Genomic DNA, 27,503 nt, shown 5'->3' with positions numbered 1-27,503 from the left:
ATTTGAACATTGTCAGAGTAGAACCTGTCTCACATCTTCAGGAAGAATGTTCCAGATTTTAGCTGCATAAAACTGAAAGACAGATTCCCCATGTTTAGTCCTGACTCTGGCACCAGCAGGAGGCCGGTCCATGTTTAGTCTTGACTCTGGCACCAGCAGGAGGCCGGTCCATGTTTAGTCCTGACTCTGGCACCAGCAGGAGGCCGGTCCATGTTTAGTCCTGACTCTGGCACCAGCAGGAGGCCGGTCCATGTTTAGTCCTGACTCTGGCACCAGCAGGAGGCCGGTCCATGTTTAGTCCTGACTCTGGCACCAGCAGGAGGCCGGTCCATGTTTAGTCCTGACTCTGGCACCAGCAGGAGGCCAGTCCATGTTTAGTCCTGACTCTGGCACCAGCAGGAGGCCGGTCCATGTTTAGTCCTGACTCTGGCACCAGCAGGAGGCCGGTCCATGTTTAGTCCTGACTCTGGCACCAGCAGGAGGCCGGTCCATGTTTAGTCCTGACTCTGGCACCAGCAGGAGGCCGGTCCATGTTTAGTCCTGACTCTGGCACCAGCAGGAGGCCGGTCCATGTTTAGTCCTGACTCTGGCACCAGCAGGAGGCCGGTCCATGTTTAGTCCTGACTCTGGCACCAGCAGGAGGCCGGTCCATGTTTAGTCCTGACTCTGGCACCAGCAGGAGGCCGGTCCATGTTTAGTCCTGACTCTGGCACCAGCAGGAGGCCGGTCCATGTTTAGTCCTGACTCTGGCACCAGCAGGAGGCCGGTCCATGTTTAGTCCTGACTCTGGCACCAGCAGGAGGCCGGTCCATGTTTAGTCCTGACTCTGGCACCAGCAGGAGGCCGGTCCATGTTTAGTCCTGACTCTGGCACCAGCAGGAGGCCGGTCCATGTTTAGTCCTGACTCTGGCACCAGCAGGAGGCCGGTCCATGTTTAGTCCTGACTCTGGCACCAGCAGGAGGCCGGTCCATGTTTAGTCCTGACTCTGGCACCAGCAGGAGGCCGGTCCATGTTTAGTCCTGACTCTGGCACCAGCAGGAGGCCGGTCCATGTTTAGTCCTGACTCTGGCACCAGCAGGAGGCCGGTCCATGTTTAGTCCTGACTCTGGCACCAGCAGGAGGCCGGTCCATGTTTAGTCCTGACTCCGGCACCAGCAGGAGGCCGGTCCATGTTTAGTCCTGACTCTGGCACCAGCAAGAGGCCGGTCCATGTTTAGTCCTGACTCTGGCACCAGCAGGAGGCCGGTCCATGTTTAGTCCTGACTCCGGCACCAGCAGGAGGCTGGTCCATGTTTAGTCCTGACTCTGGCACCAGCAAGAGGCCGGTCCATGTTTAGTCAAGCCTTTTCCTTCATATCAAAACCGAGACATTTTTGTATGTGACAACACAAGCCTGTCCATATAATTACTAAATAAATACAAAATACTAAGAGGCTCACGGGTAGCTTTTTAATTATATTTTTAGGACAAGACATCAATCAAAATGTGGAAATAATCCCGCCTACAATTTGAATTGAACCCAGTGCAAATGTCAAGGACACATTTTCCGCTGGTGACGGGCCCAAATCTTTGTGTTCTTTATAACCTGTAACCAATCATTTAGTAACGGCATGAGTTTCATTCAGTGTCCGGGCTCCGTGAATGACAGCTTCTAATAACATGCTGAAATAGATCCCAGCGGGTCTACGGGCCCCCTGCTAATCCGCACACTGGCCCCCTCGCTGCTGGGGCTTTCACTGGAGCTACCTGCAGTGACGAGTGTCTCTGTGCGAACACAAATGTAACAGATCCCTTTCTCTGCTCTTGTTCTAGCACAGCGGGGCTAACGGGCTGTGTGTCAGGCCGTCGGGCTAATAAGGTCAATGTGGCTTGAAAAACCAGACGCCTCAATACCTTTCATGTCATTTTTTAACTTGGCAGGAGAAATGAGCTTGAATATACATTGTGAGGTGTAGGGTTTCCATTGTTTGCTGTCTGCGGAGGGCCAGATGTATAGACTTACACAGACGACCAGCCATCCTGATTTTAGACCTCCACCAAGGCATTGATTATGTCGCTATGGATACTATGATACATGAAGAACAACTAAATTATGTTGCATACCTTTTACACTGCATAGGGTGATAAAAACTGAATTGTGATCTGATATATTTGAAGATATTTTGCATGATATGAACTTTTTACCATCATTTTCAAGTACTCCAACATAACAAATGCACAATTATACACACATTAAGTTGCGTTTCTTGCCCAACAACAGTTTGTTCTGAGCAAAGTGGGATTTGAACTCAGTGGCCCTAATACTATCAACATTGACTGTAAAGAAATATATGATTATGGATTTACTAAAATAACCGTTTTAATAATAGTAATTGTTCTAAAACACATACAAAATAACCTTTTATAACAAAGACTGCAGAATGATTAAATCTGAATGTCAAAAATAATAAACTACTTCTGATTTCCATACACTTTAATTACACTTACACATTAAATACACTTTAATTCTAATTTTCTATCTAGAAGACTTCAGTCATCATATCTCAACTTTTTAGTTGTTGAAATGTATTTAAGAAGTCTCAATGTACAATAGAAATAATCGCTTAACTTGTCGGCTATTCAAAAAGACAATCACAGAAGGAGAGTCTAAGGACAGAGGACCCTGGGACATCGTCCCTCGCCACCACAGACATTGTCTGACTTCATCGCCACCACAGACATTGTTGATTCATTTCTCCCTGTGGCCCTCAGAGGCAACTGTTGTTGTGATTTTGGGCCTTACAAAAATAAATTGATTTGATTTTGATTTGATGACTGTTTTTTGACTACTATATATGATGTTGTTTTTTGACTACTATATATGATGTTGTTTTTTGACTACTATATATGATGTTGTTTTTTGACTACTATATATGATGTTGTTTTTTGACTACTATATATGATGTTGTTTTTTGACTACTATATATGATGTTGTGAATAGATTCTGATTGTACACGGCTTGAACAAATAGATTAGTTCATTTGAGTAACAGGAAGTACTAATCAATAACCCTTATCCCCCTGTTATTTTAAGTAACACCAACATCCACTGGTCCAGAGCTACAGCTGCTTTGTCCTGATGACTGATGTGCCAGTGAAAGCTTGGCACGCTAACGCTGTGTCAGCCATTTTTTATGTGCGCCCAGAGGCATGTCCACCTGTGATCCCTCTTCTCATCGCTTTACATCCAGCGGGGGTCCCACACTGTTAATACACATAGTGGGAGTGATGCTTTCACTGTCTTGTAATTGTACTATGACTGCATCAGACAGATTATTCTTTTTTCCAGGTACTTAGAGTTGAACTATAGCATAAGTAGATTAGATTTTGTTCACTGTAAACTGGAATATTTATCTAAAATGGCTCAGTTATAGCTACTAATAAGCCCCGCCTCTTCATAGTGACATTTCACCAGCATCAGCAGCAACAGTCATTTACATGTTTTTATTTTTGTGTGACGTTTTAGAACCCAACATATATCAGTCTTAATGTATCAAATAATCGTAACCTACTACAGGAATGTGTGTGGGGATAGGGGGTAGGTGAAAACAGGACTTTTCAGAGCCCTCGAGCCTCAGGACAACACAGGATTATTCAAACATGTATGAATCAATCCAAATACAACTCTGAGACGACTAATGATGAGGAAACACCATAGTAATGAGGTTAAAAGCTCATTAAAGCTGATTTAGCATAACATGTCCCCTTTAAACTAGCTGTAAGTTATAGTATGTTTATGGTATGCTCTGTGTCCCATGCTAAACGAGTGGGTGGGCAAAAATCCAATCCCAAACATATGCAGTTGTTAAGTCACATGAGGACTTAGGCAGTGCAAATAAAAGTGAGTTTGTGACTTAGCCTCCATGTTTGATCTGCCACACAGGGCTAAATGAGTTTGTTGTGTGGTTACTGTGTCACTGTTGGCAGATGGTGGTCCGCAGACAGGATGTTTGTCCAGCTGAGATGCCCAGTGGAGTGGATAGAGCAGCTTTCATCATTGGACTGTTAGTAATATTAATCAGGAGACAATAGAGTTTGCCGGTGTTGCAGGGATTTCTGTCGTTGTCAGATTTGGCCTTTGAAATGTGATCAGAAAGGCACCATTGTGGAGTAATGACAAGGTGAAGACATTCTGAGCATGTGATCGAGGTGAAAAGGTGAAGGCAACAAAGCTTTCACCTTCAGAGGCTGGACATGTACTTTGGTTTTATTCTGAGCAAAGAAACAAGCATCTGATGTGTATGTACTTGATGTTAAAGGTGTATCAGGGCGGCTCAATTATGAAAATGATTATGATTATTTAAATAATAATCACAATTATTCCGACAATGATTTGCTTAGTAGAGCTACAACGACTGATCGACTTTAAACAATAATTGTAGCCGTGTTTTGATAATTGTTATCTGGATTATAAAAAAACGTACACAAAAAATACAATGTCATAACAAACACAATATTCCTTCAATAATACACTTGAGCCATAAATATTTTCTGTCTAGAAACCTTTTGACTTCATGTTTCATCCTTTATTTGGTTGATAATGTAGTTCTATAAAATCTCAATGTACAACAGAAATAATATGTTGACTTGACCTATTGTTTAGAACAGTGGTTCTCAACCTGGGGGTCGGGACTGATTTCAGGAGGTCACCAGATGACATGAGGAAGAAATTCAAAATGTATAGAGTCTTAAACAAGGTTTGACATGCTTCAAAGGCAGCATTAAATGTAGGTTATTATTTGTTGGCCGACCAAAGTCATTTATCTCGGTTTATATTCTCAAAATAGAAACAAACTGGGGGGGTAGTGTACTTTCTATGTTTGAAGGTTGCGAATGCAATTTGGGGTGATGTTTTTTTTCCCCATAAAGCTATTATTTATTGCTTGTTGGGATCAAATGGAATGCATTCTCCTTTAATGACAACCACGCATTTTTAATCAAATCAAAACAGATAGTCAAACGTTCACCATGCAGAAAACTGAACTGTTTAACTTGAGGCCTGGTTTTGGAATGTTCAAGGCTTTTATGACCAAAGGGTCTGCAGTAGTAAACTCTCAACGATCATTAATAACTAGGCTTGTATGTACACAGTTCCCCTTTAAACTTGTTGTACCCTCCATCTACCAAAGTACTTTTAGAATGTCCTGCTCTTGTGATATGGCACTGCTTTAACATTGGATGCTCTTTCCACTACATCTCGCCTCTATAATGACAATTAGTTATTTATCCATAAATGACGAAATAAACAACCGACAAAGCAGCTTTGTAGAACCTGTGGGGAAATTCTGCACCATTGCTCAAGATGTGTGTGTCACTGCTAACTTTACCCAGAATCCAACTTCCTTTCTTTCACCTCACACAATGGTCCTGTTAATTATTACCAGCACTTGGCACTTCTTCTAACGACTTCAGGAGAACCAGTGCAGTGTCTATAAAACCATGCCACAGCCTTCACATAAAATCAATCTTCTAGTTATATATTTATGACAATGTTTTATTACAAACTTCTCATTGCAGTAACAGAAGTAGAAGGTTAACATCCCACGTCACTGCTCATGCTTTAACCGGGCCTTGCACTTAGGCCTTGAGCGTGTGTTAACAGCAAGGCGTGCTTCTGTGACCAGCCCGATACCAAAGTATGTGCTCATAGTCACAGTGCAATAAATGGAAAAATAAATAAAATGGAAAATAAAATGGACCCTGAGACGACTCTTTGCTAGAAGTAGCACACTTCACTGTATGTCACACTCTGTGGTTTCAGAATATAAAGCCCATGTCTATTGTTACAGTGCAGACGTGACATCATGACAGGATCTGAGTCTGGCTTGTCCCCGTGTCTAATTCAATATGAAAATTCAATATGAAATACGTGCAGTACTTTCTTCAGTCAATAAGACTTTATGCATTAAGACAACTACACAAAACGTCTCGTACGCTTGAGCTTGCCAGTGCATGTGCCCAGAAATGTATTTTAAAAGCCAAATTTGAAAAAAGTTGGTGTCATTGCATTTTTATTCAAATTGCCAATATTATTACCACATTAAGAGTTACATCAGATAACCCAAGACAAATAACTTAATAAAGGTGAAGGGTGAATGGAGTTGTTTTATTTATTGTTTTATATTTCATTCCCCTTGGTATCACTAGGGATGGGAAAATAAACAATTACATTGATTATTGGGATAAAACGGTAGACGATAATCATTCATTGAGCATTTTTTTAATACCTCGTCAGTGTTCTCGCTGGGCTGAGATTGAAGGATGGCGGTGGGACAAACCTTACGGGCGCTCGCAAAAAGCACTTAAAAAAAGTACTGCGTAGTCTGCATGAGCGAAAAGTACTATGGCTTTCGCTGTAGTACTTTAGAGCGAAAAGCACCGTGGTGCTCGCTCGCACGGTTCTCTTAATACCTGGCGGTATCTTTTGAGCATGGCGGTGACCAGCAGAAGCATGGCGGCCCGCCATGCCAAAACCCCTCAGCGAGAACACTGCTCGTGATAATGGCCAACAAAGATGGCCGTCATGATCCCAGATTATCCTCCTCTCTTCCAGACCTAACTTTTACTGATAGTAAAGTTAGGCTGAACAATATAGTAAATGATTGCGATATGTCTGTTCAATGCTCCAAAATCAATATTATTGCAATCATTGACTTCTTGACCCAATCATTTCTGTTACAGTAAATCAAATATGCTCATGTCTCAATGTGTTGGTCAAACTCTGTCTGAACAAAAACTTAACAGAGACAAAAATTAGACTAAATTTGTTAGATCAACAATTTTGCCGCATAAGGAAAATCAGGAATAAAAACAACATTTTCCTTTTCACTGTAAAGTTGTGTCGTTGGTGATATCAATACTTTTGCGATATTTTTTGCAGCAAAAGACAATTCCATACTTCATACTCAATTTACTGCATGTCCTCCCTTCTCTCTCATCCCCTACTTTTCCTGTCTAATAAAACCTTAGGGACAAAAGATTATAAAATAAATAAATATAAAATTAAATTTAAAAAATCTACATATTAACATCCATAACATTTAAACTTCCAAATATGTTTATAATGATCATGATATTCATTCATTCATTTCCTACCGCTTGTTTCCTTGGTCCCAGTGACTTTGGGCCTATCATGATATGGTTAATTGCAATTACTTTGACTTATGATATTATGATAATCGTGACACAAAATGTCCTTGTCTTCCTGTCACACAGACGCCTCTCTGCTCTTCTATCCATTCTATACCTTATTCTCAGGGGGCTGTGCCTGTCTCTGCACGTTACAGCGCATTCTGAAGACGTGGCCTGAAGCTATTGCATTTTCAACATTGTTAAAAAAAAAAAGCCACGCACAAAAGGTTTGCTATACTTACTCTTACTTGTAGCAAAGTATTGTATGTCGATTTTGAGAGAAAGCACTAACGACGATTCAATTTCTTAGTGGCGTGTATTGCCTCGTGGCTGTAAGCTAAACTGCAGTGGGGTGTTTTTGCGTCGCCCGGGGGCCAGAACCACACCTTTGGGACAAACAGGTTATCTGGACTTATCAGGACAGCCGATCCATCTCTCTCTGCTCTCTGTTGTTCACTTAAGCACATTTGTGGCAGCTGGATACGCAAGCATTCCCAAAAAGAACTCCCTTTTTGACAACTCGACTTCTCAATGCACATTTTTCCCACTTAGATGTTTAAATATTTACCTAGTTCCACTTAAAACAAGGTCCAAAGACTGAATAAGCATTTCAGAATAGTCTTCATCATGTTCCAACCAGCCTCACGTATAAAGATAAATACATGCAGAACGACTCAACATTATTGATGCGCCGCCTGTTCATGTTTGTCTGGCAAAAGGCTTTCAAGAAAGAGTCAAAATGTCTCGCTTTCTCTAATGAAGGTGCGATTTGTAGAGCTGTGTCGAGTCTACAGATGTTTGAGTGTAAAGTATAATTATGATGATGCGCTGCTTGAGCCAGTGTCTGACAGAAGGCTTTTCCCGAACTCCAAAGACTGTGAGGCAAAGGAGCGGCTTCTCCTTCATCCTTTCATCTGCTCCACGTGAACTGTTTTCATGACACACCTTTCTCAGCATTGATAAGCTCAGGCTGTCTCAGTGGGGGATGTTAATGGAAAAAAATCTATCCCCATTTCACTCTTACACTGGCCCGTCCAATAAAGCCTAAGGGCCAAAAAAATCCTTCAAAATAAAATAATTGGACAATGATGAGTTCTGCCAATAGTTCTCTAGTTTTTTGTATTGATAATTGTTTAAATTCAAGTTTTAATACGAAATAATCAGTTTTTTATATACTTCTAACAACCCTAATAGCTACTCCTTTATCTTCTAGGGCTGTTAAAATATGCATATTGCAACATATCGTGTATATCAATACAGGGCGCTACTTTTAAACTACATACTTTCATTATTAAGTGCTACAACTACCCACTGACTACTGCATTGAGACTGAACCTGCAGAACATGAAACTCCAATATATTTTGTTATTCTATGTCTCGGGAGGACACATCTCTTCTGCTGGTGCTTCTTTCATCACCGAGTCTGTTTCTTCTTCTCATGTTCACTGATGTTCCTGTAGATACCTCCCGACCTGCATCAGAGTGCATTCTGAGCACAGCCTCACAGTTATGACTCACACTGTTATTACCACTTTACAGCACTGTATTTTCCCATTTCCTGTGCACGGGCCCTCCACAGTCACTGTCTGCTTCTTCTGTCACTCTGAGATGGGTCGCAGGGCCAAAGGGGGCAAATTTCAACATGTCCCGAGAGCAGGAATGCAGCAGCCTCCCGTCCGGCTCCTCTTCACTTGTCTTGTGTGGAGTGCTTATGAGAAGGTGATGAGGAGGCAGCAGACAGAGGACACCGTGCTGCTGCTGCTGCTGCTGCTGCTGCTGCTGCTGCTGCTGCTGCTGCTGGTGCTGCTGCTGCTGCTGCTGCTGCTGCTGCTGCTGCTGCTGCTGCTGCTGCTGCTGCTGGTGCTGCTGCTGCTGCTGCTGCTGCTGCTGCTGCTGGTGCTGCTGCTGCTGCTGCTGCTGCTGCTGCTGCTGCTGCTGCTGCTGCTGCTGCTGCTGGTGCTGCTGCTGCTGCTGCTGGTGCTGCAGCTGCTGCTGCTGCTGCTGCTGCTGCTGCTGCTGCTGCTGCTGGTGCTGCAGCTGCTGCTGCTGCTGCTGCTGCTGCTGCTGCTGCTACTGGTGCTGCTGCTGCTGCTGCTGCTGCTGCTGCTGCTGCTGCTGCTGCTGCTGCTGCTGGTGCTGCTGCTGCTGCTGCTGCTGCTGCTGCTGGTGCTGGTGCTGCTGCTGCTGGTGCTGCAGCTGCTGCTGCTGCTGCTGCTGCTGCTGCTGCTGCTGCTGCTGCTGCTGCTGCTGCTGCTGCTGCTGCTGCTGCTGCTGCTGCTGTTGCTGCTGCTGCTGCTGTTGCTGCTGGTGCTGGTGCTGCTGCTGCTGTTGCTGCTGCTGCTGCTGCTGCTGCTGGTGCTGCTGCTGCTGTTGCTGCTGCTGCTGCTGCTGCTGCTGCTGCTGCTGCTGCCGGTGGAAACAGAACAGGATATGAATCGTCTTGTCAATGCTGAGTCAATCTTTGTGATGAGTTTGTGGAGCATTCTTGACATATTTTGATGCTTTTGGACTTATGTTAAATGAAACAACTCCACGTTGATGGAAGGTGACTCATGTCAAGCTTTGGTGGGGGCGATCCTGGTCTGGTCCAGGCTTCGTACCGGGTTTAGTCCCAGTTTAGATGTGTGCACCTTTAGTGTATCACACATATCATTCAAACTTAAGGTTTAGAGTCTTAAACTGTGGACAAAAAGACAATTATGCATTATACACTACATGATCCATTTTAATAATAAGAAAAAAATCATCCTTACTTTCTTATGTTTTTTCTATTTTAACAATTACTAGACCTAATATTTGACTTTGACTCCACTTCAAGAACACGTCTTTTTGCTTTTTTGACTATGCAAATTTAATAGTGGTTTGCTTGCCTTCTTTTATGAAAATGACTATTTGTAATAATAAAATAACAGAGTGCAGCTCACATTAGGCTGTGTCTTCAATTCAATTTATTTTTGTAACGCCCAAAATCACAACAGCGAAAAACTGATTAAACAATGTCTAAAAGGACAAGGGGCGATGTCCCAGGGTCCTCTGTCCTTAGATCCTCCTTCTCGGCCAGGAAAAAACTACAAAAACCTCCTTGGGAAAAAGTATAAACCTGGAGGAGTTCCACAGTGAAGGAGAGATCCGACTCCCTCAGACAGACTGTTTGTCAGCAGAGGAACATTCCACAACAAACAGTGAGAGACACGTGGGTCGCAGAGACAAGACCAATGTGTTTACTACAAGTCTCCTTCCGTGCACACGTGGACCAGAGCTTTATGCTGCAGTACACCTGGAGCAAAGTTCATTTTTGTAACGCCCCAAATCACAGCAGCAGTTGCCTCGAGGGGGCAACAGTGAAAAACAGATTAAGCAATGTTAATAGGGACTTGGCAATGTCCCAGCATCCCTTGTCCTTAGACAAAATGTCCCCAGCTCCCCTGTCCTTAGACCCTCCGCTGCCAGGAACAACTAGCGAAGGAAGGGCTCTGTTTGGTTGATATGGCACTATAGCATCTTTGAGGTAGGATGGCATGCTTTCTGATAATGTTATCTAACGGCAGCGTATAAAGAGTTAACAGAATTGGAACTAACTGAACCCTGCGGCACGCCGTAGGTCACTTTAGAACAAGGTGAGGAGCTCTGGTTTACATGAACAAATTGGCACCTATCTGATAAATAGGATTTAAACCAGCTACATCACATTCTAACCTCTGCAGTAGAACGTTGTGGTGGATGGTGTGAAACGCTGAGGTCCACCAGGACCAGGATTGAGTCCATCAGCAGCAGCTAATAACAAATCATTTGTGACTTTAACTAGTGCAGTTTCGGTGCTGTGGTGGGCTCTGAACCCTGACTGGAAAACTTCAAATAAGTTATTGTCCTGTAGATGGCGACAAGGCTGTTTAACTACAACTCTCTCAAGGATTTGAGAGACAAAGGGAAGAGTTGAAATAGGTCTGTAGTTTACCAATAGGTCAGGATCTAGGTTTGGCTTTTCAAAAGTGGTTTAATGATTGCATGTTTAAAGGACTGTGGAATATAACCACTTTCTAATGAAGTATTTATTATATCAAGAATAGAATCTATAAATAGGGGGAGAATGTCTTGGAATCGGGTCTAGGACACATAAATTATCTCTCTTTATTGCCATTGCCAATGAACAGAACTCACAAACATAAGAACTTGCTTTGGTGATTCGGTGCAACATAAATCAATGAACAATGATACAAACTAAAAGTGCATGCATTAAAGAAAAACAATTTAAATATTCTATAGGATAAAATCCCTGCTGGCTCATCAGCAGTGAACCTTTCCAGATTTACTGATGGATTTATATGGGACACTACTTTTACAGCTTGGGTTTATTCAGGGCTAATAGTGGGAGTAATTTCACCCAATTTATCTCTGATTGTTTTTATTTTATTGTTAAGAAATAGAAGAAAATCATAGTATCTGGTTTGGGCTTTACATCTGTATAATTGTCTAACTCTTTGTTTATGTGGATGCAGATCTTCATTGTACCACAGGGACAATGCTCCATGTTTGGCCTAATGGAATGAATGCGTGGGAAAATATCTGTGGAATTGTATCTTTTTAGAGGCTCTTATGTCAGTAAAAGCATGTGATTTGCTCTGCTCATACACCGATGTCTTCTATTTGCTGTTTCAAGAATATATTCATACAATGCAAAACCACTGTCTCTCACTGTCTCAAAACTGTCTCTTTCATATCCTTGTGTGATATCTCGGTGCCTCATCTTATCACTGATTACTCTCCTCTTCAACCCAGTCAAGTGGAAAGTGCACTCTGTGCAGCCATGTTAGCTCCTGTCACTTATCATCACTCTGTCAGCTAATTGCTTCAGTGCTGATTGGAAGGAGGAGGTCGTTTGACTCCAGAGATGTAAATGATGCAGACAAAGGAAAGAGTGTGGCCCAGTTTGAGACCAGCGTGTGTCCCGATCTAACTGCATAACCTGATAAAGCCAAGAGGAAACCATTCACATGACTTCAGCAAAGCACACTGTTAGCCAGAGACATCAAAGTCCTCACTAGGATGTCTTGATTAGATTGTCTTTGCTGGACATTTTGGATGAGGAGAGTGTGTGAATTTAACCTGGAAATGGAAGAACCAAACTTTGAAATTTGTATTTTAAGTTGACAATATTTGAAATGTTTTTAAACTAAATGTTTTGTATTTGCCACATTGGATGCATTTTTTGGATTGTTGGTCACTAACAGACAACTACAGTATATCCATGTACACTTTGGACACTCATTTATCATGAGAGTGACAGATGTTCACCTTTAAAACAACCATTCGCTCATATATATTTTCAGATAATGAGAGACAGCGGAAATAGAGGATAAAAGTAGGACAAAAACATTTACTGATGTTTGATTTACTTTGAAGTTTATGGACTAACTTTGTCTAGGTCTATTTAACTGATGAAATGTACAGTTAGTCACAGATTGGGCCTTTCTGTGTGAATGACTTCTGCCTGAACAATGTGATGACTCAGACTGTAACTGTTTGATTTGACCTTAGCTCAGAAGTACCTGGTCATGTCCAATGTCCACACCTGTGAAGTGTATTTGCTCTTAGTAATAACTGCGTACAAGAGAAGGAGCTGTCCTCATGACTAACATTTGACTCCTCTGTCTTCACTTTCCCAAAATGTCAGCCATCAACCTCCTGCTCGTGAACGCTTCCACAAACGTTTTACCTTCACTCTCTCTGACCATCCTATGCTGGCTTTTGTTTCATTGCACAATACCGGCGTGCACGTGTGGCGCGCACTGTAAACAAGGCTGTCTGCACCTTCCGCCTACAAAGTGGAGCTAATAAATCTTGTGCTGACAGTAAACAGTGTCCCGGTGCAGTGCTGTGGCCATAGGTTCTAATCCTCCACTTCAAAGTGTCCCTCTAAAAAGTGCTGATGTGGTCAGCACATCTGACCGCTGAAGACCTTGTATAAACCTTCAATGTTAGTACAATCTGTCTAGGTAAGATATCACTTCATTAATCACAAAGCAATTATGAGACATATTTAAATATTAGTAAAATCCTATAAATCCTACAAACATTTAAATATTTGAATATAAGGTGCTGCTATTGCATATATAAAGAGAAGATCAGATCACGTTGACATCAGATTGCATTCACTGGCCCTTTGCACAAGGGGAAGAGGTTGGAGTAGTGGCCACAAGGAGGAAGGAGCTCCTATAGCGCTCCGTACTTCTCAGAGTTTGCCTGATGCACCTGCTGAAGGGACCCCGATAGCTCAGGAGAGCAGGGTTTCATGTAGGGAGTGGGATGTATTGTTCCTGATATTGTAGGAGTTGGAAGATATTGACCTAAACAATAGACTGAGCGGTCAATTTAATTCAATTCATTTTTGTAATGCCCAAAATCACAACGACAGTGGCCTCGATTGGCAACAAGGAAATAGAGAAGCAGATTAAACAATGATCACAGACATTTTGCAAATGAATAACTGTCCCAGCATCTCCTGTCCTTAGACCCGCCTTCTTGGCAAGGGAAAAGTACAAAAAACCCTGTGGGAAAAAGAATAAACCTCAAGGACAACCACAGATCTTACTGCCACAGACGGACAGGCGTCAGACCAGGACTGACGCACTTCCAAGTGCAGATAAGAGAGTTCATGAGCATGAGTTGTGATTTATGGACTTTTAAAATTTTAAAATGTCCAGGCAGAAGGCCTATTCAAATGTTGTGACTTTTAAGCTTATTTCTTATTTGTGGATTTGGTGCACAGACGCACCTGATTCTTTCCAGAATGGTTCATTTGACTGGTAATATGTGGGTTGCAGCTTTCCATTTATGTTGGACATAAGAAAGCCAAGAACTTGGGACTGGAACCTTTTTATCAGAGCGTGGACCAAAAGAAAATGAAGGCGTAATAATATTTATTGGACATTGTTCTGATCTAAAATGTGCCCTCATTAGCTCGTCAGCTGCTGTCAGCCTCTCTGTAGACAGTACATTTTGGTTCACTTTACAGTTCTAGCCTCATGTATTGTCTGCCCTCTGCACAGACTTCTGGTTGGAGCGCCTAAAGAGAAGGCCTCATCCCTCCCAAATGTGAACGAGACTGGAGCCGTGTACTCCTGCCCCATCACCACCGAGAGCAATGACTGCACCCGCATGGACCTGCTCACCTCAAGTACGAACTCTATTTCAATGTCATGCATCTACATACTCACTGGTGCAAAAAAAGAGTAAAAGTGTAATTCTAAAGTAAAAGCATTGAAGTACCTGTTTAAAAATGTAAAAATATTTCACACAGATTAAAAATAAATAAATCTGGTGATGTTTGATAAATTCAAATACTTTTCTTACACTTTCTTGTGTGTCTTTTTAAAGCTGCCTTGAACTCAACGACCTTTAGGCAGGACACTCACCATGAACGTGCTAAAAATAACTTCTCAAACCAGAACCTTTTGATGTAAAAGTTAAAGGACTGATTTTAGCTGCACATTTTCCAGACTTAGTCACAGGGCTTAAACTTCTGTTCACTTCTCCCTGACCCTTCTAATCTGGAAACTTGGCTAGACACTAAATTAATTACATCAGGTTAAAAAGAAACATGTTCTCAGCAACTTACACTATTGGCTTCTCTTAGTCCGGTTGTATTTTGCGTAATATTGCTGAATATTTGATCATTTTACTCGTTCCAGCAAACCCTTCAGAAATGGTGGAGGGAATGTGGCTCGGAGTGACAGTGTCGACCCAAAGAGATCGACAGCCCGGGCGCGTGCTGGTGAGATATTATCTGCAAAGTTGAGATGGAGAAAGCACAAAATCAATGAGTTTTACTGTAGCCAATGAAAGAACAAATCATCTAAAATAAACACATTATGAAATAGATGGAGATTTAGTTCTTATTCCCCCCAAAAAACCTATTTCCTCTTTGTTGCTCGGTTGTTCAGGCATGCGGCCATCGCTACGTGAAGATCATTCCCGGTGGCACGGAGGAGCAGCGGCGCATGATCGGCAAATGCTTCGTCAGAGGGAACGACCTGACCTTTGACCCCTCGGACGACTGGCAGACCCACAATTACGAAGTGTGCGACCCCAACCGGGACATGGAGAACGAGGGCATGTGCAATATGGGCATCTCGGGGGGCATGACCGACACCGACGTCTTCCTCGGAGCAACTGGAAGCTACTTGTGGCAAGGTAATAGATATATTTGATGTATTTATATTTGATAGCTATTTATTTTGACACCATAAAATGATTGTTACATTGTATTTACATGTTTAAATATGTAGATTTGTATTTAGATTGCTGATGAAGTGCTCCCTCTGCTGGTGATTGGTTGTTGTTGGTGTTTTTTGTTTGTTTGTTTGTTTGTTTAACTATTTTTTAACTGTATTTTTAAATGTTACATGGGCAGTTTTATGAATTGTGCAATGTCCTTGTCAAATAATAAAACATAAGAAAAATAGGATTCAACATAGCATTTCTCTGTGCAACCTGGCAGTTAAATTATTCCGCCAGGACCGGGACCATTTTATGTTGTAGTTAGAACATCTCCTGTCTAAACTGAAGGTATCACAAATTTTAGTAAATATAAGTAACATTTAAACATATATAACAGAGATCAATGTTGAACTAAAATACTTAGCATGTTATTCCAGCCTGTCAATGGGATATTGAAAGAAAAAAAATCCATATTCATCAATTTTATGCTCTGACAATTGTTGTATACTTGGGTTTTTGCTTAGGAAATGTTCACATAACCTGGAGAAACCTGGATCCATCAATGTCCTGGGACTCGGTGGACAAAAACTTCGGACAATTGTTGCGATACAGACACAGCTACATCGGTAACTATTTGTTCAAGCGTTATCTTCAAAACGTTCTCTTTGTTTGAGATAACTGTCTTTCCTGCAGGTTACTCCGTGCTGGAGGAGAAAAAGCTGCTGACCCTCGACGACTACACGGTGGTGTCGGGGGCCCCCAGGGACGAGGCCAGGGGCTCCGTGCTGTTTGGGACCACGTCGGACAGCACCATGAAGATCGTGCTGGTCATCCCGGGGGAACAAGTTGGCTCTTACTTTGGGAACAGTCTCGCCGTCACTGACCTCAACAATGATGAGTAGGTTCTAAGCACTAAAATGGGAAGATATTTGGTCCTTTCATGTTCAGTAGACAGTATTTATAAAGCTGCAACTACTGTGACTTCATACAATACAGCAAATACATACCGTATTTTCCACACTATAAAGCGCACTGGATTATAAAGCGCACTAGATTATAAAGCGCACTGGATTATAAAGCGCACTGGATTATAAAGCGCACTAGATTATAAAGCGCACTAGATTATAAAGCGCACTAGATTATAAAGCGCACTGGATTATAAAGCGCACTAGATTATAAAGCGCACTGGATTATAAAGCGCACTAGATTATAAAGCGCACTGGATTATAAAGCGCACTAGATTATAAAGCGCACTAGATTATAAAGCGCACTGGATTATAAAGCGCACTGGATTATAAAGCGCACTAGATTATAAAGCGCACTAGATTATAAAGCGCACTGGATTATAAAGCGCACTAGATTATAAAGCGCACTAGATTATAAAGCGCACTGGATTATAAAGCGCACTAGATTATAAAGTGCACTGGATTATAAAGCGCACTGGATTATAAAGCGCACTGGATTATAAAGCGCACTAGATTATAAAGCGCACTGGATTATAAAGCGCACTAGATTATAAAGCGCACTAGATTATAAAGCGCACTGGATTATAAAGCGCACTGGATTATAAAGCGCACTAGATTATAAAGCGCACTAGATTATAAAGCGCACTGGATTATAAAGCGCACTAGATTATAAAGCGCACTAGATTATAAAGCGCACTGGATTATAAAGCGCACTAGATTATAAAGTGCACTGGATTATAAAGCGCACTGGATTATAAAGCGCACTGGATTATAAAGCGCACTAGATTATAAAGCGCACTGGATTATAAAGCGCACTAGATTATAAAGCGCACTGGATTATAAAGCGCACTAGATTATAAAGCGCACTGAATTATAAAGCGCACTAGATTATAAAGCGCACTAGATTATAAAGCGCACTGGATTATAAAGCGTACTAGATTATAAAGCGCACTAGATTATAAAGCGCACTGAATTATAAAGCGCACTAGATTATAAAGCGCACTAGATTATAAAGCGCACTGGATTATAAAGCGCACTAGATTATAAAGCGCACTGGATTATAAAGCGCACTGAATTATAAAGCGCACTGAATTATAAAGCGCACTAGATTATAAAGCGCACTAGATTATAAAGCGCACTGGATTATAAAGCGCACTGGATTATAAAGCGCACTAGATTATAAAGCGCACTAGATTATAAAGCGCACTGGATTATAAAGCGCACTAGATTATAAAGCGCACTGGATTATAAAGCGCACTAGATTATAAAGCGCACTGGATTATAAAGCGCACTAGATTATAAAGCGCACTAGATTATAAAGCGCACTGGATTATAAAGCGCACTAGATTATAAAGTGCACTGGATTATAAAGCGCACTAGATTATAAAGTGCACTAGATTATAAAGCGCACTGGATTATAAAGCGCATTGTCAATGAATCTATTTTCAATCATTTTTCATATATAAGGTGCACTCTGGACTATAAGGCGCATCAACCGAAACAAAACTTGTACCACACAAATTCGCGTCGAGGTCAGTAAACACAACCGGAATGAATCCATGTATAAGGCGCACTGGATTATACAGCGCACTGTCGTTTTTTGAGGAAATTAAAGGCTTTTAAGTGCGCCTTATAGTGCGGAGAATACGGTACTCTACCACAGTTATGCAGTAGTGCCAGTACTTGTATATACTATAAGTTGTTGCTGAAGGAAGTTAACTAAAAGCATTTACACCTCTAGAAAAAGACTAGTTACACTTTGCACAAGCTGTAAACACTTGTTGTTTTACATGATTCTGCTGAATGTACAAAGTTGAGAAACTAGTAACATTTGTCAAAGTCTAAACTACAATGCGTAGAAACAAATTCAAAAGTAGTCATCTGGAAAATATTTTAAATTCAAGATGTTTCGAATTCCAGCTGAGAGTCATTTTCAATCTAAAGGAGCTTAAAAGGAGGAGTTTTGGAGATATATTATGCAAAACAAGTATATCGTCCATAATCAAATCATTTAAAAGTGATATTTCTGCCCTTTTTATGGTCCATTTACATTTTTGACTGGGTTTAAACATCAACTAAGACAGTTAAAGGCACATTTTGGCACATCCTGGATGCTTCCTAAAATATCATCAATATCGATATGAGGCAAAAATATAAATAAAACATTCATATATGCATTTTTGTCAATATTGTCCTCCTCTTCTTCCTAATCCTTTTCGAGCACTAAAACTATATCATCCCAAAGTATTGCAGATGCAGTATAACTCTAGTGTGGAGCTGCTTCATTTGCGGATGCCACTAGTCATAATAAAGTATTCGTAGTGATGTAAGAGTAAAATCACCCCCGTTTTACCAGCTCAGATCAACTTTTCATCATCAGTTTTTATCCTGCGCTGAGTGAAATGTGTGTTAATGTTTTTTTAAAGCTGGAACGACCTGATAGTGGGAGCTCCCTTTTACTTTGACCGGATGAAGGAGCGAGGCGGAGCCGTCTACGTCTACATGAACGAGAACGGGTCCTTCCAGAAAACGCCCACACTGGTCCTGACCGGTCCTGCCTCCTCTGGGTTTGGCTTCGCACTGGCCGCTATCGGGGACATAAATCAAGATGGATTTCAAGGTATTCATACAACAATATATGCTATTTATATCATTTTCCTCAATATTACAAACACAATAGGTCAAATGTGTGTATTTATTATTAAAAGGAACAGAGTCATTTCCCATTTACTGTGTTCTAAACAGGGACACAATTAACTGAACTAGAGGTGGGCAATATATCGACAAATGTATATTATCATATAGTTTGTACTAAAAGATTCGTATTCCTTTTTTTTTCTTTTTTTCACTTTCATGGGTAATTTCACAGTCACATTCACATTTGTTGAATACTGAAAGATCAACTATATATACACAATTTCTGTTGAATTGACAAGCAAAACCAGGACTAAAGCAAGACTAAACAGGACTAAACCAGGACTAAAGCAAGAATAAAACAAGACTAAAGAAGTGTCAAAACCAGGACTAAAGCCAGACTAAAACAGGACTAAACCAGGACTAAAGCAAGACTAAAACAGGACTAAACCAGGACTAAAGCAAGACTAAAACAGGACTAAAGTAAGACTAAAACAGGACTAAAACAGGACTAAACCAGGACTAAAGCAAGACTAAAACAGGACTAAACCAGGACTAAAGTAAGACTAAAACAGGACTAAACCAGGACTAAAGCCAGACTAAAACAGGACTAAACCTGGGGCAAAATCTGAACTATATTAAAATTAAACTCAAACTTAATCAAAAACTAAAACAGGACTAAACCAGGACTAAAGCAAGAATAAAACAGGACTAAACCATGTCTAAAGCAAGAATAAACCAGGACTAAAGCAAGAATAAAACAAGACTAAAGAAGTGTCAAAGCCAGGACTAAAGCCAGACTAAAACACAGGACTAAACCATGGACAAAACCAGGACTAAAGCAAGAATAAAACAGGACTAAACAAGGGTCAAAACTAGGACTAAAGCAATAATAAAACAGGACTAAACCATGACTAAAGCAAGAATAAAACAGGACTAAACAAGGGTCAAACCTAGGACTAAAGCAAGACTAAGACAGGACTAAACAAGGGTCAACACCAGGACTAAAGCAAGACTAAGACAGGACTAAAATAGGCACAAAATCACAGGACTAAAGCAAAACTAAACCAGGTCTTCATTAAGGACTAAAACCAGACTAAAGCAATGTCATTTCAACAGTAGTTTTCATTGACTGGGTAGTGCTGCCATCTAGAGGACACGTGTAGTATTGTATCAGATCCATTCTTCTCTACACAGACTTTGCTGTGGGCGCGCCCTTCCACGAGACAGGCCAGGTCTACATTTGGACCGGGAGTAAAGAGGGGATCTCGGAGAAGCCCAGTCAGGTAATATAATGCAAATAAGAGCAAACAAAGTGTGTTACTTCCTAGTAGAGCATCAGTCTTTGTCGCCATCTGCAGGTGATCAAAGGTAAATCCATTGGCACTGAAGGATTCCAGACTTTTGGTTACTCCATCAACGGGGGCATGGACATGGATGAGAACAGTTATCCAGACATCTTAGTGGGCTCGCTGGATGACCGCATTGCTTTGTTGAGGTGAAATAACATGGCAGCTAAATGCATGTTTGGAGCGAAGACAGATCTCCAGCATTGTGGAATAGTATTTAAAAAATACTATTGTAAATGCTAAATGCTTTTTTTCTTCAGATCAAGACCTGTTATCCACTTAACCAAAGAAATAACAGTCGAGCCAAAGATTGTAGACCCTAATCAGTGTGTAAACCAACCATGGTAAGTGTTGTTTTAGTTGTGTTAGAAGACAAACCCATTACAAAAAGGAAATTATGCAGGTGACTCAGTATGTGGAATGTCACCTGCATAATTTCCTTTTTGTTGATTCAGTTTAGTTGCATAAACAGCTCAAAATGGAACCTAAAAACATTAGAACGTCCTTGTTTTGTGCAATATTTCTTTAAAACCACACTTCAGCACTATTTCCAGGCAGATAAATGGGACAAGTATGAGTCAGGTCTGTGGAGACGCAAGCCCGCCCACAGGACACAGTTTGTAAAATAAAAAACACCCATAGAGAAAAACAAACTAAACATAATTTTGCTTTTGTCTACTTTCTGGCTAAAAGTTTCGTACTGTGCATCAAATTTTACCGTGGATTTTTCACTTTTTCTTTTACAAACAGACTGAAAAGTCAAAAGTACTTGACCGCTGCTTATTTGGAAGCATAATCATGGTGACATTTTGAGTCCAGTTGCTTCTGTTCACCAAAATTTAGCAGATGTTTTTTTACTCTAAAAGTACTTCAATACTTATTTTTTATGTGATACTTTTTCTCCTTTTACAATAGTAACAAAACTGCTCTAAAACAGTATTTCTCCTCGTTGCAGCATCACCGCCACCATCTGCATGTCTTTTACTCTGAGCAATGGGAACAAAAACTTCAAGAGAACCATCAGTAAGTAAACAACATGTGAGATTAAACTGAACATTAAAATACTGATGCGTTTCTCTGCAGATGTGAAGTACACAATTGAGGCGGACATGGACACGAGGAAGAGCGCCCGAGTGGTGTTCCAGGACAACGCCGACTCTTACTCCGACGTCATCGCTTTAACCGCTTCAAAAAAAGAGTGTCAAACTCTGAAGCTCTCTGTGGTGGTAAGACACTTCATGTTTGTGATGTTTTTATATTCTGTGATGTAAATGTAACTGATACTCTGGACAGGCTCCTCTGCGAGACAAACTTGAGCCGGTGGTTTTCTCTCTCAACGTTTCCATAAATGAGCAGAAGCCAAAGACAAGACGCTCTTTACAGAACCTGGACTCGTATCCCATTTTCAGCCAGGAGCAGAGGCTCACACAGAGAACAGAGGTACAGAGCTGTGGATGATACACAGGTCTAACTCTAAACACAGATATTTAAATATGATGTATTATTTTGTAGATTCACTTTCTGAAAGAGTGCGGCCTTGACAACACATGCTCCAGTAACCTGCAGCTGACAGCTCAGTATGTGGATGACAAGGAAAGTCCCTACCCCAGGTAAAGTAACACTGTAATTACACTGACAGTGCTCATACTTTGATGAAGTCTTTGAAAAGCAAGATATTGTTTTAGAACAGGGGTCACCAGCCTGGTGCCTGAGGGCCTCTCTCTTTCACCAGCCTGGACCTGTTCTAAATAGAGAACAGCTCAGCCACAACTTTGTGTTTCACCAAAAACTCAACTGGGCCAATTTATAAGAGCGCCACGCAAGTAGAGACCGCAACAGATATAACAGATATAACAGCTCCAGGTCTATTTTCTTTTTGGAAAATACATCCTGTAACTTAGTCACAAGCTGAAGTCACCAAATCAAAAGTGACGTATCCTACGTATGCGCGGACAGCGCTGAATCTGCAGCTCGACACGCATTGTGTTTAGAATGTAATGTTTGAATTTAAAGACAAGCAAAAAGGAGACAAACAATTCTCAAGACCTTTGAGAATGTCATGAGTAGGTTCACACAGGACTGAACCAGGTCCAACCCAGACCAGGACTCACTCTTGTATTTGCTTTGCACCTGCTTTTATTTGGACAATTACGAGAATGTATTCATTGAATGAGTAAGTGCTAGATTTAATACAAAGTTATCTGAACTCCTAATATCCTTTAAACTGATTTGTTCGTATCACATTGTGTGATACAATTTATTCTAAAAATTAAAATGGTCAACTCTACACCTGTTGTGTCATTACAGTCCATACAAACTATCTGGCAATATTAATATTATACAGAAAAAGCAATACTATTATTCTATTATTATCTTAAAAAGTAATTTGAAACTGAGTTTCAGTTAGATTCAGATCAACTAGAATTAGATCTGATTCCTTTGGGACATTCTATGCTAAATCAACTTTAATGAGCTTTTACCTTGTTACAACAGCGTTTCCTCATCATTAGTTTAGTCAAAGTTGTGATTTGATTCCTGTATGTTTGTGTAATCCTGTTGTATCAGTGACTGAGGCTTGAGTGCTCAGTAAATGATGAAGTAAACCTAAAGTCTCTTTAAGATGCATGAGCATAACTCAGTGAGTTCTTCTGCAGACAGGGAAACTTCCAGGTCTTTCAGTTCAGCAGCGACATCAGGCTGATCTGGCTCCTGGTGGAGGTGACCAACTTCCCCTCTGCCGGGAAACTGGCTGAAGACGCTCACCAGGCCGAGCTCAATGTGACCATCCCAGAGGCCCTGAGGTACTCTGGGGTCCGATCTGAGGTGAGGGCCCACCAGGGGGCAGCAGAGCACAACACACACTTCTAATCAGACTGATACATGTTTGTGATTGTGCTCACAGGACAATAGAGTCGAATGCAGCCTGGAACAAACACTCATGTGCGACTTGGACAATCCACTCAAAGGCAACGACAAGGTTGGTTTGTTAATAGTCATAAAAACAAGTCTGTAAAACAAATAGTTCACTCATTTTTCACGTTTTCACATACATTAGGTGTCACTGATGCTGATATTTGAGACCTCAGGGATTGACTTGTACACACACGAAATTATATCCCAGCTTCTCCTGTCCACGTAAGTGTTTAAATGGTTATTATTTTATTTGTGTCTTATAGCTGCTCACTTTTAGAGTGAATTCAGATACAAGCTGTTTTTTTGTTGGGTTGATTTTGATCCTTTTCACCAAATGATATGACATATGACTATAACATAATATAACATAATATAATATAATATATATGTACGGTGCACTGCTGCTTATGTTTATTAGGCCTGCTCTTTATAATCATTCATAATTTGTAGGAAGCAAAGGAAAACTGTGCAATAACAGAGAGTATGTATCTGCTGAGAGTTATACGTATACATTTATTTTTAGAGTGGGTGAGAGTTGTACAGTATAGTAACAAAAATACTATTTTAATGTTTTATTTATTTATTCAGGATCCACATTACTGCAGTATTACCACGAAAATAGCTGTTCCTCCTGGGGTCCACACAAGACCACACATGGACAATTACACTTAGATGTTGATTCCAGACATGTACATTTTTTTTACAAACAAAGTCAGTGCAAATGTTTATTCCTAATATTTTGTTTTAACGTACATATTTTTGCCTGTTTTGATTTAAGAATTTCAAAAATGCCATCTTTTTCACAACATCTCACCTTTAATGTCGCCATCTTTATTAAGTATAGCTTGCTTTCATTTCCTTTTAAAATATATTATTTCCTGATCTGTTTTCAATATGATGAAAATATTTTCAGACATAAGAAATGAAGGCCAACAGGTGATACAATCGAAAGTGCAGATTATTGTGATAAACACCTGGAGCTGCAGTTGGGAGACGCTCTGATCCAGTTCTGTAGTGATCAGTGTCTATAGCATTTGTCGTGTGTCTATAGCATCTCAAGATAATGTTTTATGATCGTCAGTGTGAGCGAGCAGAGCGACCTGTTTCCTGTTCCCGTTGGCCTCCTCGTTCAAAACACCATCCGCCCTTCGTTCTCAATGTAAGTCGCACATTTACTCAAACACATAACACATAAAACACACGCCATTCTCTTTCCAAATCTGCTTCTCGGTAAAGAGAAGCGCCACACATCAGGTGGAGGCGTCGACGAGAGCGTGTGCAGTTTGCAGAAAGCGCGCAGATATGGGAACAAATCAATCTAAAAGTGATGTGTCCATCCCAGAGACGCCTGTCATGCTGCAATGTCAAATGAATATGAGAAGGAATGTGTGTACATATGAGTGTCTGGAATGCCTGCCAATGTGGTCCGATACATTTAGATTTGGCTAGGTGTTTTTTATTTTGATTTTTTATTTAGTTAATTTGATTGTATTTCTGTTTCTGTAATTTCTTGTGATTTGATTGCATTTTTCCTGCTGTGTGAAGCACTTTGAATTGCCTTGTGTATGAAATGTGCTCTACAAATAAACTTGCCTGGCCTTCTAGAGCGCAGCCGGTGTTGCAGACGCAGTTCAGCGGCTCGGTGAAGGGCGAGTCTGCCATGGTCAACAGCAGTGACGTGGGCAGCCTGGTGGAGTTCACCTTCAATGTGAGTCACCTCCAGCTCCACTATATTAAGACTGCATCCACACCCAGCCTTTCAAGTGACCACGCCCCTCAACTTTAATACTGCGGGGGGAAAACGAGCCTCGGGTTTGGTGGCGCGTAACTGGGTGGTTCTATTTTGATTAATTATGTATATATATATAGTGCTTTATTTATTTTATTTGTACAAAAAGACCAGAGAGCGTGTGATTAAGTAAAGAATGAATGAAAAGGAGCATAAAGAAGAACAATCTTATTTGTCTGCTTTATTTGCTCTTAACAATGAGAGTTTAAATAGCTTTTGCATTATATTTAAATAGCTTATTTTATTTTTAATACCTTGTTGGACTACTTTTATACACAATCAACTAAAGCAGGGCAGACACAGAGTAACGGACACAGAGAGGCCCAGGGTACAAACACGGGAAATAGAAAATAGACAGTAATGACTCTAGTACTCACCTCTGACCTCTTGTAAAGCTTTAAAGTTAAACTGTTGCATTCTCATCCATTTCTCTGCAAATTCACCACGCCCAGGACACAAGACATTGATATTAATCCTGTTTGAAGCATTCTTTAGTAATAGAAAGTGTTTACACACAAACGCACACTCGGGTCGATGAAGCTACTTCCTGTGTCATCATGGTCATTATCCCTGATCCTGTTTGTTCTGTGTTTGGCAGGTGGACGTTCGAGGGCAGCCGCTACGAGACCTGGCTACGCTGGCGGTGGAGTTCGAGTGGCCGGCTGAGGTCACCAACGGCAAGTGGCTCCTGTACCTGACCAAGATCACCGTGACAACCGACGTGGAGACACAGTGCAAACCGCCCGGACTCATCGTGAACCCACTTAACCTCACTGTGAGCAGACTCCGGCTCCCACACAGCACGTCACGGGGAAGAAATGTGAAGGACATGAATTACATTAAAATAGCCGTTCCTCACGCAATAGTTTAAGTATTTAAAAGACATTTTGTGGTTACTGTTCTAACTTGATCTATTTCTGTTGGTCAAAGTCACGTTTATTTATAAAGCACATTAACAAAACTACCCTAAAGTGCTGTAAATATACATCATGGCACAATAATGATAAAAAAAAATACATTGTAAAAATGTATAGAGACAATAAATCAAAGAATGGTCAAAATAGTAAAAATAATATAAGTATTTTTTCATAAAAGGGTATTTCATAAATAGTAGTAGTAGTTGTAGTAGTAGTAGTTGTAGTAGTAGTAGTAGTGCATGTGATATCACTAAAGTATCGATATATATACGTGACAGTTATCGGCATCAAAATAAACGAAATATATCGTAATAATACCATGGTGACAGAAATCTGACAGAAATGTAGTGTTTTTTAAATGAAAACAGATTTTATTCAGAATTTCCTTATTCATTAATTAAATTTGCCTTTAGTCTTGGTTTTCAATCTGACAAATTTGTCATATACAATATATATATATATATATATATATATATATATATATATATATATATAATACATTTAGGAATGAATATATTTGTTTCTATATCATTATTTTTCTGATTATTTAGTCTAAAAGGTCCCGGGAGCTAGGTTGTCGGGGGCTTCATGCCCCTGGTAGGGTCTCCCAAGGCAAACAGGTCCTAGGTGACGGGTCAGACAAAGATCGGTTCAGAAGCCTCTCATGACGACGACACGAACAAGGCCGTTTACGTCGCCCGGATCGGCGTCACCGGGGCCCCATCCTGGAGCCAGGCCTGGGATGGGTGCTCCATGGCGAGCGCCTGGTGGCCGGGTCTTACCCCACGGGGCCCGGCCGGGCACAGCCCGAAAGAGCGACGTGGGGCCGCCCTCCCGTGGGCCCACCACCCGCAGGAGGATCCATAAGGGGCCGGTGCAGAGAGATCTGGGCGGCAGTCGACGGCAGGGGCCTCGGCGACCAGATCTCCAGACACAGAGACTAACTCTGGGGACATGGAATGTCACCTCGCTGGGGGGGAAAGAGCCTGAGCTTGTGCGGGAGGTTGAGCGATACCGACTAGATATAGTCGGCCTCACCTCCACGCACAGTTTGGGCTCTGGAACCCATCTCCTCGAGAGGGGCTGGACGCTCCACTTCTCTGGTGTTGCCCGCGGGGAGAGGCGGCGGGCTGGTGTGGGCTTGCTGATAGCCCCTCAGCTCAGCCGCCACGTGTTGGAGTTTACCCCGGTGAACGAGAGGGTCGCGTCTCTCCGCCTTCGGGTGGGGGACAGGTCTCTCACTGTTGTGGCGGCCTACGGGCCGAACAGCAGTGCAGAGTACCCGGCCTTCTTGGAGTCCTTGGGAGGGGTACTGGACAGTGCACCGACCGGGGACTCCGTTGTTCTACTGGGGGACTTCAACGCCCACGTGGGCAATGACAGTGACACCTGGAGAGGGGTGATCGGGAAGAACGGCTTCCCCGATCTGAACCCGAGCGGTGTTCAGTTATTGGACTTCTGTGCTAGCCACGGATTGTCCATAACGAACACCATGTTCAAGCACAAGGGTGTCCATCAGTGCACATGGCACCAGGACACCCTAGGCTGG

General features: G+C 41.6%; 1 protein-coding gene across 2 annotated transcripts in view; it reads left to right on the top strand.

Annotated features, from left to right (window-relative positions):
• The window catches only part of itga3b (integrin, alpha 3b), a 44,134-nt gene that overhangs the window by 8,464 nt on the left and 8,167 nt on the right, over positions 1-27,503 (top strand). For both annotated transcript variants that reach the window (XM_072456049.1, XM_072456050.1), the window contains exons 2-20: positions 14,217-14,344; positions 14,859-14,941; positions 15,111-15,360; positions 15,912-16,013; positions 16,081-16,285; positions 18,779-18,972; positions 20,184-20,272; positions 20,348-20,484; positions 20,596-20,679; positions 21,291-21,358; positions 21,419-21,561; positions 21,629-21,775; positions 21,848-21,945; positions 22,990-23,158; positions 23,238-23,312; positions 23,391-23,470; positions 24,330-24,407; positions 24,854-24,956; positions 25,636-25,812. In XM_072456049.1, the coding sequence (XP_072312150.1) occupies positions 14,217-14,344; positions 14,859-14,941; positions 15,111-15,360; positions 15,912-16,013; positions 16,081-16,285; positions 18,779-18,972; positions 20,184-20,272; positions 20,348-20,484; positions 20,596-20,679; positions 21,291-21,358; positions 21,419-21,561; positions 21,629-21,775; positions 21,848-21,945; positions 22,990-23,158; positions 23,238-23,312; positions 23,391-23,470; positions 24,330-24,407; positions 24,854-24,956; positions 25,636-25,812 (2,410 nt within the window). The remainder of the gene's footprint in view (positions 1-14,216; positions 14,345-14,858; positions 14,942-15,110; positions 15,361-15,911; positions 16,014-16,080; positions 16,286-18,778; positions 18,973-20,183; positions 20,273-20,347; positions 20,485-20,595; positions 20,680-21,290; positions 21,359-21,418; positions 21,562-21,628; positions 21,776-21,847; positions 21,946-22,989; positions 23,159-23,237; positions 23,313-23,390; positions 23,471-24,329; positions 24,408-24,853; positions 24,957-25,635; positions 25,813-27,503) is intronic.

The sequence above is a fragment of the Eucyclogobius newberryi genome, unplaced genomic scaffold (assembly GCF_026437365.1).
Source record: "Eucyclogobius newberryi isolate DKJ021-1_F unplaced genomic scaffold, fEucNew1.0.hap1 SCAF_20, whole genome shotgun sequence".
Classification (NCBI taxonomy): domain Eukaryota; kingdom Metazoa; phylum Chordata; class Actinopteri; order Gobiiformes; family Gobiidae; genus Eucyclogobius; species Eucyclogobius newberryi.
This window is presented reverse-complemented; position numbering and strand designations above follow the sequence as displayed.